At 43.4% G+C, this 12364-nt stretch overlaps 1 protein-coding gene across 8 annotated transcripts in view; it reads right to left on the bottom strand.

Moving 5' to 3' along the window:
• The window catches only part of SDK1 (sidekick cell adhesion molecule 1), a 681727-nt gene that overhangs the window by 110447 nt on the left and 558916 nt on the right, over positions 1-12364 (bottom strand). For all 8 annotated transcript variants that reach the window (XM_061599424.1, XM_061599427.1, XM_061599426.1 and 5 more), the window contains 3 exons: positions 10501-10651; positions 8224-8461; positions 485-600 (listed from right to left, as the gene is read on the bottom strand). In XM_061599424.1, coding sequence (XP_061455408.1) covers positions 485-600; positions 8224-8461; positions 10501-10651 — 505 coding nt within the window. The remainder of the gene's footprint in view (positions 1-484; positions 601-8223; positions 8462-10500; positions 10652-12364) is intronic.

The following is a 12364-nucleotide window of genomic DNA, read 5'->3' as shown; positions in this document are numbered from 1 at the left end:
CTAGCTAAACAGTAGGCAAGAGACAAGGTCATGTCTTTGATAATTATTAGAGTGTTATATGTTGAATGTTATACGTTCAAACTGCAGTCTTCTAGACTCAAACAGAGAATTTATTTATTTATTTATTGTATTTGTATACAGCCCCATAGCCGAAGCTCTCTGGGTGGTTTACAGTACAGAATCTGTACAAATGGAACCTTTTCTGTCTGCTAGTTTCATATCTGTGAGGAAATCTCACTCCTGAAGTCTTGACTGATGGAGCACAGAAAATTCTGTACCACATGACTCTCCTCATTGCATATTTCAGCTCTACAGCAGCAGTGATCTCTAAATTCCTTAGCTGGAACTTTAGGTTAATCTATAGGAGATTGCATATAGGATTATAGCGCTGGGATATAACTTACACCATACACAGATAAAACCAGGTAAAAAAAATGTTGCTTATACCAAGGCACAAAACACAAGGGTGCTTGGAAAGCGATACCTTGTAGCCAAGAATGAGCCCATTCTGTTCAGGTTCAGGAACAGCTGCCCAGGTCAAGAGAATCTGTGTGGAACTCACAGCTTCCGCGGACACATTCTCTGGGGGAGCAGACGGAACTGCAAATACCCAAATTAGCAGAAATTAGAAATAAGACGAAATAAGCATAGCGTTTCAGAGGGAAACATTTTGTTTTTTTTAAGACAGCAAAACAAATGCATCCTTTTAAAAGCGAAGTCTATAATTTAAAGGTCACAGTCAAATTACTGTCACCAACCTTTGCCTGACAGGGAGAACTCCAACACATTTTCACTGCGTTACCTCCGCAAGCTTCTTTAGGCAAAATTAATACTACTCAGCTAAGACAATTAGATTTAGGGGCTGCTTGACAGAGATTTAAAAATTTTATTTTGTTGCTTATGCCTCACCTCCTCCCCCCACTCCACATGCACGCTTTCTAATGTCTGAAGGGCACAGTTTCTCAAAAAGCATCAGGCACCTTCCAAGCTTCAGAGAGAGAGAGAGAGAGAGAGAACTTCTCAAGGCCTTTTGAGGTGATTGTGGGAGAGGGTGAAGAAATGGGCTTTATTTTCAGGGCTGAGGTCACACGTCTAGGTCCAGCACCAGGGCTGTGCAATGGGAAGCAGAAGGGGAGGCCAAGTTAGAAAGGGTGTCTGAGACACCCTCCCCTACACACACTCCACAAAGGCAGGATGGCTCGGTCTGGCTGTAGGGCTCCTTTTAGGTCCTGATATCTTTTAATCCAGCACTGAATCGGTGGCCATTATTTTCAACATCATGTGTGCAGCAGCAGCAGAAGAAAGCGCAGTCTGTACCTCGGTGGGCTCCAGGTTATCTCTCCAGCAGCTCCTCTGTTAGCAATTAGCTGGTACATGAGAAACAGCTCCAGCGCTTTTGCTGGCAAGATGGTTTTGTCCTCCCCACTCTCTCTGCTTCTCCCAATGCTGGATTTTTCTTTTTCATCTTCTCCTAGATTTATCCCCCACAAGGATATAATTGTGTTAAAGGAATATAGATTGCCGGGAGCAATGAATGTCTTTGGATGGCTGCCATAGCTTTATCCGTAGATCTTCACAAACCACTGCTCCCACATGAATCACTTCACAGTGCGCGAAAAAGAGGTGTGCCAGATTTCCATGTAAAGAAAAACAGCCGTTTCTAAGCTGCTCTGATTCACAAAGTCACTTGTTTGATTTTGCCATGCAAGAAAGGGATGATTTCTTTATTTTGATGAATAACTTTCTTCTTTGGTTCAGAAACCAAAAACTCTCTTTCATTCCACCCCCCCAGCACCAACACTCACAGGAGGCTGAGACTGAACCTGCCTTCACATCTTTTTTAAGATATGTTTTCAATGAAGGATGGATGCGGGGGTGTGTGTCTAAGGACAACAATACAGAGAATGTGGCTTTCTTACCTCTCAACTTTGGCCAAGGCCACCTGAGACATGAAGCTTGCACAGCGTGCCCTGGAAACTGCTGGCTAAAATGATCAAAAAGGTGATGGTGGAATGGAAGGCAAGTATCAGCAGATACTTTACTCAACAGGGTCTGGCTTTGGATTTGCAAACAAACCCACAGAAGTTATAGCTCTCTCTCTCCTCTCCATCCCTCCCTCCCTCCCTCATCTATCTTCCAGCTAAAGAAATGTGAGTCGATTAATCATATTTTAGTCACTTAAGTGGTTAATTACAATGGCATAAACTGCACACAAGAAAAAGCAACTGCTCTAAAGAAATAAGCTTTATTTTATTTTAGAGGATGCACATGTGCCACAGCATGCATCATTTTCTAAGCGCATAGGAAGGAATGCCTCTTAAGCTGGTGCTTGCCATCTGGATATTTTACCATCTGCCACCCTGGGCTCCTGCTGGGAGGCAGGGCGGGATATAAATCAAATAAATAAATATTTATGTGTATATGTGTATAATTATTAACTTTTAAAAAGTCAAAATCTGATGTCATTATCAAGCACACCATTTTCATCAGTCAACTGGTTAATCAATTAAATGCTACAGCCTTGATATTTCTACTATTCCATCCATGCAATCCATACATTTGTGGCCCAAATATATTGATTACCACACTGATTGTCAAAAAAAAGGGGGGGGGAGAGAATAAACTCTCTTTAGTTTAACAAAAGCTTTTGGTCTCAGTCTCCTGGGAAAGAATCCTTACCACCGACAAGTGCCTATTTCATAGGAAAGGAGGAAACTGCTTTATAGCAGGGCAGTCCGTTTGCCCATCTAACCCAATACCCAGTCTAGTCTAACTGGCAGATTCTCAAGCATAAAGTCTTTCCCATCACTTTGTGCCTATTCCTTCAACTTGTGGACCTCTGACCATCATCCCTGACTATGAGCCATGGTGGCTAATGGGAGCTGGAGTCCAATAACATTTGAAGGGCCACAGACTCCCTCTTCCTGCTTTGACTGGAGATTTCCAAGGAGACCTTCAATCTTTGACACTCAACACAGACGTTGAACTTTCAGAGAACTTCTCTGACCGTCTACCATCTAGTCACTCCCCCTTTACCACTTGGCTACTTAATGTATACACCCCTTAGATGTTGACTTCTGGATCGAGTTTTGATTATTAGAAAGTGCCTCTTGTCATTCATCAGGTGCCAAAACCAGAATATGGTGAGAGTCTGGAAGTCCCCCAAAGTAAGGGATGGTCCATATGTTAGGTAGGCCAGGGAGATGACACTAACAGGTGGAAAGGAAGGGCTGTAACTCAGCGGTAGAGCATCTGCCTTGCATGCAGAAGGTCCCAGGTTCAATCCCTATCATGTCCAGGTGTGGGGAGGGATGTCACCTGCCTGAAACTCTGGGCAGCCGCTGCCAGTTGATGTATTTAATTATTGATTTCTTATATATATATATATATCGCCATCCTTTCTTCCAAGGAGCTCAAGGTGGCCTACAGGGATCTTCCCTCCCCATTCAGTCCTCATAACAAGCCTGTGAGGTAGGTTAGGCTGAGAGGCAGTGACTGGCTCAGCGTCACCCAGTGAGCTTCATGGCTCAGTGGGGATTCGAACCCTGGTCTCCCAGGCCATAGTCAAACAATCTAACAATTTCACCACACAGACTCTCTCTTCTTGAACAACTGTGGGCTCCTGTCCTTTATCTCCTCACCTCAATGCTGCAGGAAAGCAATGCTGTATCACACTACCTAGGCTGCATCCTGATTATCAGTCTCTGAAGTGCTGAAAAGCCTGACCTTCATCTCTGAATGTGGCCATGACTATCCAACAGCTGACTTTATCAACAAAGGAGCTGTGTACACTCCGGTTCTGGAGGACAGTATATAAGGGCAGCAGGAACATGGTGTATCTAAAATGAATTATGGTGCGAAATAGATGTCAGCTCTACACTGCATCAGCAGTGTCAGGGGGGGCTGGAAATTCCTGGGTCTTTGGCAGGGAAGGAAAGTCCTTAGCCAGCAGTCGGGTTGTAAATCTGTCAGGCCTATCCGAAGCGTACTTGCCGAGTCAGAAGTCCAGAAGCGAGGTCAGTGGAGGTCCGGGATCAATTGCCAAGGAGGTCAGTCAAAGAGATGCTGCAGGGAAACTAGGTCTACACAAAGCCACGCCTGACGTTGCAGTCAGCAACAAGCTGCAGCCAAGGTGTGCCTTATAAAGAGCAGGATGGACAGCAGGTGTGAGCCCTCAGTGTTTGGGCCTTAAGGAGACAGCCCTGCCTCTCTTCTGCCTGACCTTCTGCTGTCTACGTTCTGCAGGTGAGGGGGGAGTATCCTGTTCACTGTCTGTGTCTGGCTGCAGGGCCTCTGCTGTCCCTGGGGTGCTCTGCAGCTGAGGGGCAGAAAGAGCTGGATTCTCAGGAGGCTCCTCCGTGTCTCCTGCTGCTCCTGGGTCTGCTGCTGTTACTCCCGAGTCGTCCTCATCTGAGGAGTCCTCTGACGGGGCCATGACAATAGAGGAGAGGTTTTTTTTAAAAAGCATCCATGCCAAGGTTGTGTTAACACAACGGTGCTCCTGTTAACTCTCCCTCGTATTATGCCATATTCCAGGCCTTCCTTCCAAAGGGGACAACACGGAGAAGAGGTTAGTGGGCAGCCCTTACAGAACACAAGTAGCTACTATGGACAGTTGGAGCTGTCTGGGCTTAAAGGGAGTCTTCTGGGCCCAAATGAAATCAATTTGCTCCTGCTTTGAAGCAAAAAAAAAAAAGCTCAAAGAGAGTGAGAACTGACATTTAAACTGTGGGCATACTAGTCACTTCAAAAGCAGCCAGAATGGCTTTTCTGGCTGCATTTGAAGCGACTGTGCCCTCAGCTGGACACACTTCCCCCTACTGCTGACTTCAGACCTCTCAGGACAACCCACAGCAAAGTGTTCAGCCAATCTGTCACTGCATGAGCCTGCAAAAAAGCATTTCCATTGGCCACACCTGGAAGACAAATGGGTTGATTTACCAATCAGTTACAAAATCTGCCTAAAGCTGATTTAAAAAATAAATAAATACATGCACTGGAGCTGATTCAACCAGGTTTTAAGAGTAAAAAGGGGGCAAAGTCTGATTAGTGTCGTGTGCCCATTTTCAGAAAAGAGAGGTGGAGACACACTGGAACCGCCACAAAAGTGTGTCTCACTCTCTACCTTTCTCCATCCACCACCTGCATATCTTTTTCTGCCCTTATTTTTCTTTGTCAAGCACATCTCAGCCAGCCATAGCAAAAGGTCCTTTGCACACAGCCCCTGTGGCTCCAAGGCTTGCTTAGATCGCAACACGCCTGAAAACTCCAAATGGTTTCTGTGTTTTTTATTTCTGTGGATGTGGGCTTTTTGAAGCTTTGCTACCACCAAGCCAGGTGCCTACATGGGCAGTTTCCTTTTGAATAGGAGCAGGGGTTGTTTCAGCTGGAGAGAATCACAGTGCTGGAGGCAGCACAATGGGTTACCAAGTGCAATCATTTGCCCTGAGCCAGATTTTCCTATATATAAACCTTCTTGACAGCTGTCACGTTCACCCTGAAAGCCTCCAGAGAAGCAGATACCATAGTCTTCCTAGGGAGCTGATCTGCTGATAAATGGCCATTATAATCAGGATATTTTTTCTATTTTTTCTTTAATTTTTTATTAATTTCAAAGTTATACAGTACATACATGTGACATCAACATTTTCAATTTTTAAAAAAGGGATATTTTTTCTTTTGATGGTCCTGAGGCTGCAGGTCTCTGCACACTTATTTAAAGGTAAGCCACATTGTTTATTTTTAAATAATCATACACAGGATTGCACTGCATATTTACTTTTTGTTGAGGACTATATACACAGGGCAGGATATAAATTATTTTTTAAAAATCCAGATTCCTATAATCCCTGTCCTGTCCTTAGAGGGTACGGTGACTAAACTCCTCCTTCTTTCTGTCACATCTCCTGCCCCTGAACTGGGGACCTTTCTTTACTGAACAAACCAATAGTCCTATCTAGCTCTACTGATGGTGGGCCTGAAACTGCAGCTTGTAAATGCTTTTCTGAAACCCTTTCAGCCCTTCAAGGTTTTCAGATTTTCTTTTAGCTGGAGAAGCTAGGGATGAAAGCTGGGGCATACTCTTGAATGAAGAGGCTCACAGTTTCTAGAAGCCGTGCATTTGGTGTGGTGGGCCCAAAGCTTGTGGAAATGCCTAATCCCAAATTGCTTCATAACTTACTTTGTAGGAGGACTAGAGACTTACTTTTTTAAATAAATGAAAGTTCAGGTGCTGGACTACCTGCTGGGGGCACCACCAAATAGACCTTTGCAGTCTCCATGGTGCCCACAGGGAAGGGGTTGGCGACCACTGGATTAAACCTACAAACTCCGTTTTAGGACTAGTCTGCCTATATGCCTAGGTGTTTTTTACTGACCATATACAGATGCTTCACCGGATCACATGGCACACTGATGCAAAATGGGCTATCAGTGCATCATGCTTATAATCATCACAAGTAAGCATTCTGCAATGGCTTCTCTGGCTTTAATTGATTATTTCCTCCAGCAATAATGAAAATATGCAAATTGGAGCTGTTTATAGCAAGAAAAAGGCCAAAATCCTGTTTAAAGTGATAAATAGGATCCAGTGTTAACCATGCAGCAGTGGGCAGCCCCTCTCTGATTATGGAGACAAATTACAAATACAGCCCTTGCTCATTGTGCAGGTTAGCGACGATGGTGATTTACTTTCACTATTGAATCCTTAATTCAAGAAAGGTCACTCCGCTCAATTATTCACCCACAGCAGAAAAGTAAATTACGTCAGATGCATGTGGGCTGGAGCTGAGAGAGAAGATCTGCTTGAAGTTATCTAGATAACAGCTTAATAACTACCTTTCGCAGAGCGTTGCTTATCCTTGTAGTGCCACTGAAAGGGCTGTTTTCTTCTGCCAGACAGAAGTTCCACAGCCTGCTTTGCTGAGATCTCTCTTTGCAAAACCTGGACCATGCAACTAAGCACGTTTCCAGATTACACGAGGTGAAATGTTGGCTGTTAAGAGATGTGCCAGCAGAGATTTAAGAGAATGAAAAAATGGATGCATTTGGAAGCCCACTCTGAAACATAGCATCCCCCAAAGCAGATGAAGAAGTCAGTGTTTGGACCAGTTATTCCCAGAGCAAATTCTCAGCAACTTGAGTGGACTTGTTAGAGTGCAATGAAAAGAAATTGATTTCATAATTAAAGGCTCCTGTGAGGGTCTAGCTGGCCTCTTTTCCATCAGCCTCCCGGGAATCAGCTCAAATAGAACAGGGAGTTCTGCTGTCTCTTTGCATTGGGAGTGAACAAATGATCCAATCATCTCTAACGTAGATGCTCGTCCTTGGAGGAAGTCACCCACTGCATCTTTGAGTGAATCACTGCTCTGGCCAGGACTCCTTACCACTGAGATCACCAAGCAAAGTGAAAGATAAATCTGGGACCCAGACGTATACTGAACAGAAAAATAGCCAAATGGGAAAGGGTTAAGCACAACCACCCACATTCACTCCTCTGCACAAAATCACTATCTCCAGAGCACGATTTTCATTTTAAAATTTCTTTTTGCTAATTTGTATGCATTGTGTAGTTTATGAAGAGCCTTGTTGGATCAAACCAACGTCCATCATTCTGTTTTCACAATGGCCAGTTCAGATGCCTATGGGAAGCCAACCGCAGGATCTGAGCACAACAGAGCTGTCCCCACTTGAGATTCCCAGCAACTGGTATTCAGAGACATATTGTCTCTAGCACTTCAGGTAGAACATAGCCTTGACCCTCCATGAATGTGTCTTTGTTGTTACTGTTATGTGCCTTCAAGTCGGTTAAGACATATGGCGACCCTATGAATCAGCGACCTCCAATTGCATCTGTCATGAACCACCCTGTTCAGATCTTGTAAGTTCAGGTCTGTGGCTTCCTTTATGGAATCAATCCATCTCTTGTTTGGCCTTCCTCTTTTTCTACTCCCTTCTGTTTTATTAAGGTTTTCAAACTAATTTTAGGAATAGAGATATGAAGCTACTCTTTGAGCCTTGGTCACTCATGCTCAACATTTTGCCTACTGAACTCAAGAAGAGAGTGTGCACATCTGAGTGCCACATACATACCTAGCTGCATTTGACTTATCTAAAGTGCCCTAATTATGTAGGCATACAACGTCAGGTCAGTAGAAAATCAGGAGCAAAAGGAAATATATTTTTAAAAATAGCGATCAGCGGGACTGCTTCCACATGTCTCACCTGATTCCCGTGTGCGACCTCTCATCACCTCACTCCAAGGTCCTGCCCCAATGGCATTGAAGGCTTGGATCTGCAGTTCATATTCTGTCCATTCCTCTAGATCTTCAATTGTGTGTTCCCTCTCCAGACGGTCGTTGATTACCTTTGTCAGTGTAGAAGGCTGTGCATCCATACACCAATACTTGATCCTGTAACCTACTGACTCAGGGTTCCCATTGTATTGAGAGTCAGGCAGAGGCTGGGCAGACAGAAGAAGCGCAGCATGTTAGTGATGGGTGAGATGGACCATCTGTGATTTTCAAAGACTATACTATGGACTTTTACAACTACTGCTGCTATTCTTGTTCTTTCAGTTGGCACAATGCAGAGGAAATATGATGGGTTGTATTCAACTGAGTCCTACTCAGAGTAGACCAATTGAAATTAATGAACCTACATTAGTTATGTAACTTCAGTGAGTCTACTCTGAGCAGGACTAATACTGAATACCACCCTACGTATACCCACAGCCATCTCATTCTCCAAGTAAGAATCCTTATGCAGTTAAAACTGCACCATCCACATACAAGAGAGAAGTATCAGAAGGTTTGGGGGAAAAACCCCAAGTTTGCAGAAGTACAAAAAAAATTAGGGGGAAAACTCTAAAACAGCCTGATGAGGATAGAGCATGTCCAGTGGCCACAGGATGTTCAATGTTTACTAAAAGGGGACTCCCCCCACCCACCCTCAAAAGAAACAGGTGGGAGAGAGGGAGAATGAAATGATGTATCTTGTAAGAGGGCATACGTAGCTGGCTGGCTGGAACCTGAACAGGAGCACTCCATACTGCAACTTTTTGCTGCATGCTCCACTTGCACACTGTAAATATTGAACTTGGCACCAGCATGCCTTAGGGCCTTGATGTTAACACTGCAGTGGCCAAGAAACTGTACCAGCCCTGGAGTGGCTCAGCAATGCCTATATCCAGGGAATAATGAGAAGGTGACCTGGACGGTCTTCTATCTAAATCCAACCATGCACAGTGGACAACTTAACATCACTAGAACTTGTAAGCATGTTGCAGATGGGCAGATTTGCCTTTGCCTCTCAACACAGTAAGTACAGAACGAGTTTTTGGTCTCCTTAGCTTAGCCATTAAGTGAGGCCTTCATTCGTGGGTATAAAAACCTTTGGAGCTGGCAGTTCTTTGTGTACTACTATCAAAGACATACAAATGTTCCTGATTTAGTTAGCAACAATGTTAATGCAGTTACAAAATACATGCCTTTCATCTTCGCCTGCTTCACTCACTGGCTTTTTGCCCATTCATCCATCTTCCATGTTTACAATAACAACCTGCCTCTTTGATCAGGATCCAAAGAGCTGCTTTAGGCTCACAACAAGAGCTTGGGTGCATCTGGTGGGATTTTGACTTGTATTCCCTTGAACAGCAGGCTCCCAAGACCAACCGCCGAACAAGAGAAAACATTAATCCCCTGTTGTTACAGGAATGCCCTGATGACTTGGAGAGTTCACAGGAGTCCAGAGCATTTAGAAAATGTATGCACAGAATGTTTTCCTGACAGGTGAGTTGCTGCAGCTTCCATTTTATCTAAGAGCATTTGGGACCATCTCCTGTGTTCTGTGGAGAGAAGCAGGAATATATCTACTTGGAAAGGCTATTTGAAGTGGAATAGCAGAGGAAATGGGAGTAGCTGAATGAATTCCAGTCAGAGAGGTTGAGGGGTGGATATAGCAGTCCAAGCGCCATGATAAATACATTTATCAATGGCCCTGCAATTTATCACCCGATTCCAGAGTTAATCACTTAGCTCTGCAATCTATCACATGGATATAACCTCCAGATTGGCACTGTTTCCCTGGGCATAGAAAAAAAAATCTCTCTGCAATTTTAGTAACTTAAAATGAAAGTGCCTACAATGAACTCAGTTTCATGGCATTTTTTTTAAAGAAATGTATTGCCATAAACAAACAAGAGGCAGCATCTGGTCTATTCCAATTATGTCACATTTATCATTCCTTGTTATGCTTTTATTGTTTGGTCCATTAGAGAACACATCCTGTCCTGGGCTATAGCCAGAAATGTGGTGCTTAGACTCAAGTCTGCCAGAGCACAGATAGGAAACAGCAGGGACCTCAGATATGACCTTAGTGCTTGGGAAAAAGGAAACAGATTTCTCTGCAAAACTCCTTTGTGGATTTTGGACCTCTTGCCTTTGAGAAAAGTTGGAATGTTATTCCTCCTCCTCCTATATAGTCTAGTTGCCATCAACTTACCACCCAGCGGACCCATAAACTGGTCTCACTGGCAGCGCGCACAGTCACACTCCCTGGCGGGGTGTCTGGGGGTGCCTGGAGCGTTTGGATGACACGCGACGGCTGGCTGAGAGGGCTTTGCCCAACCACATTCTCCTGCCTCATCCTAAACCTGAAGGACAAAGGAAGGTCACAATCATACATAGCACAGAAAGAGTCAGAAGCATTTAGTGTGTTTGAAAATGGATCCACTGACAATCCTTGTCTATCAATGTGAATTTAAAAATGTAACACCAACATCATATTAAAAGATAAATTACAGGTGGTGCGTGTTCCCTGATCTGCAACAATCACAAGACTTTCAAGATGCAAAAGATTATAAAAGAGATTAATTTAGATCAGCTAACTCAAACTGGAATAACAATCATAACAGTCCACTGAATAGGAGCTGTAATTCTGCAAGGGGACCGAGAACATCAGAAGAACCGAACTGCTGGATCAGTCTCAAGGTCTACTGAGCCCAGCATTCTGTCCTCCCAGTGGCCAACCAGATGCCCAATGGAAAGTCCACAAGCTGAACATGAGCACAGCGGCACTTTCCATGAGAGTGCTGGCAAAGGTTATTCAGAGGCATATAGCCGAAAACACTGGAGCCACTGATAACCTTATCTTCCATTAATTTATCTAATTCCCTTTTAAAATCATGATTCACTAGAAAAGACAATAATGATGGGAAAAACAGAAGGGAGTAGAAAAAGAGGAAGGCCAAACAAGAGATGGACTGATTCCGTAAAGGAAGCCACAGACCTGAACTTACAAGACCTGAACAGTGTGGTCTACAACAAATGGTATTGGAGGTTGCCGATTCTTAGGGTCGCTGTTTATTGTAATCAACTTGAAGGCATATAACAACAAATGTTGGTGGCTATCACATCATCTTATAGCAGCAGTTTCCATAGTTTAGCTATGCACTGTGTGAAGAAATCTATCCTTTTGTCTGTCCTAAATATCCAACCCTTCAGCTTCACTGAACAACCTCGCTGGGTTCTAACAGTATGAGAGGGGGAGAAAATTCTGTCAGAGATTCGTGATCTATCTCAAAACAATTTATATCATGTGTGAGTGATTGTAATGGTTTTGGTGGTGGGAAACATGACAGTTAAAAACTAGGCCCCGTTAGTAGTACTAATATGTGTACATCTCTTTTATTATATTTCCAGGCCTACAGATCTCAAACACAGGTCTCAAATGGAGAGATCTATTCAATTTGCATTTCATGCAAACCTGCCTAATTCACCCATCCCTGACCTATACCAGGGTTGGAAAGTTCTGTCAATTTCGGTTCTCTCAATTTCTCTTTTTTCCGATCTTAACTCAGCTCTTTACATTTCTACAGCAATTTGCGATTTAAAAAAAAAATCCTTATGAAAATTCTCCAGCATTGTAGTGTGAAGTTCTCCTAATAAACACATTGTTGTAGGCAGTTTTGACTCACGTACACATTTCTGCAAGCCATTTCTCCTAATATAATGCATTTTTGTATGTTATTTTCACATATATTCATTTTCATGCACACTTTACCCTAATGTATGCACTTTTGTAAACATTATTTGGTTGGCAAACAGCATTGTAAAATTTGAATTAGTGTGAGTTTTAAAGGATGGCTGTGTTCCTCATAGTGCTTTGGAAAGTGTGAATTTGATATATTTGGCTTCAAATGCAAACTAAATTGAATTTCTCACCCATCCCTGACCAATATGTGAGCCAAAACACAGCTGTCCTTTGAAATTCATACTCCTCCAAATTTTGTGATTCTATTCTCCAGCCAAAAAATGCGTAGATTAGGGGAAAGTGTGCACAAAAAGTACTACTACCTTTTATTGTT

The sequence above is a fragment of the Rhineura floridana genome, chromosome 17, assembly GCF_030035675.1.
Source record: "Rhineura floridana isolate rRhiFlo1 chromosome 17, rRhiFlo1.hap2, whole genome shotgun sequence".
Taxonomy (NCBI): Eukaryota; Metazoa; Chordata; class Lepidosauria; order Squamata; family Rhineuridae; genus Rhineura; species Rhineura floridana.
The sequence above is the reverse complement of the archived record's forward strand: the minus strand, read 5'-3'. Positions and strand labels throughout refer to the sequence as shown.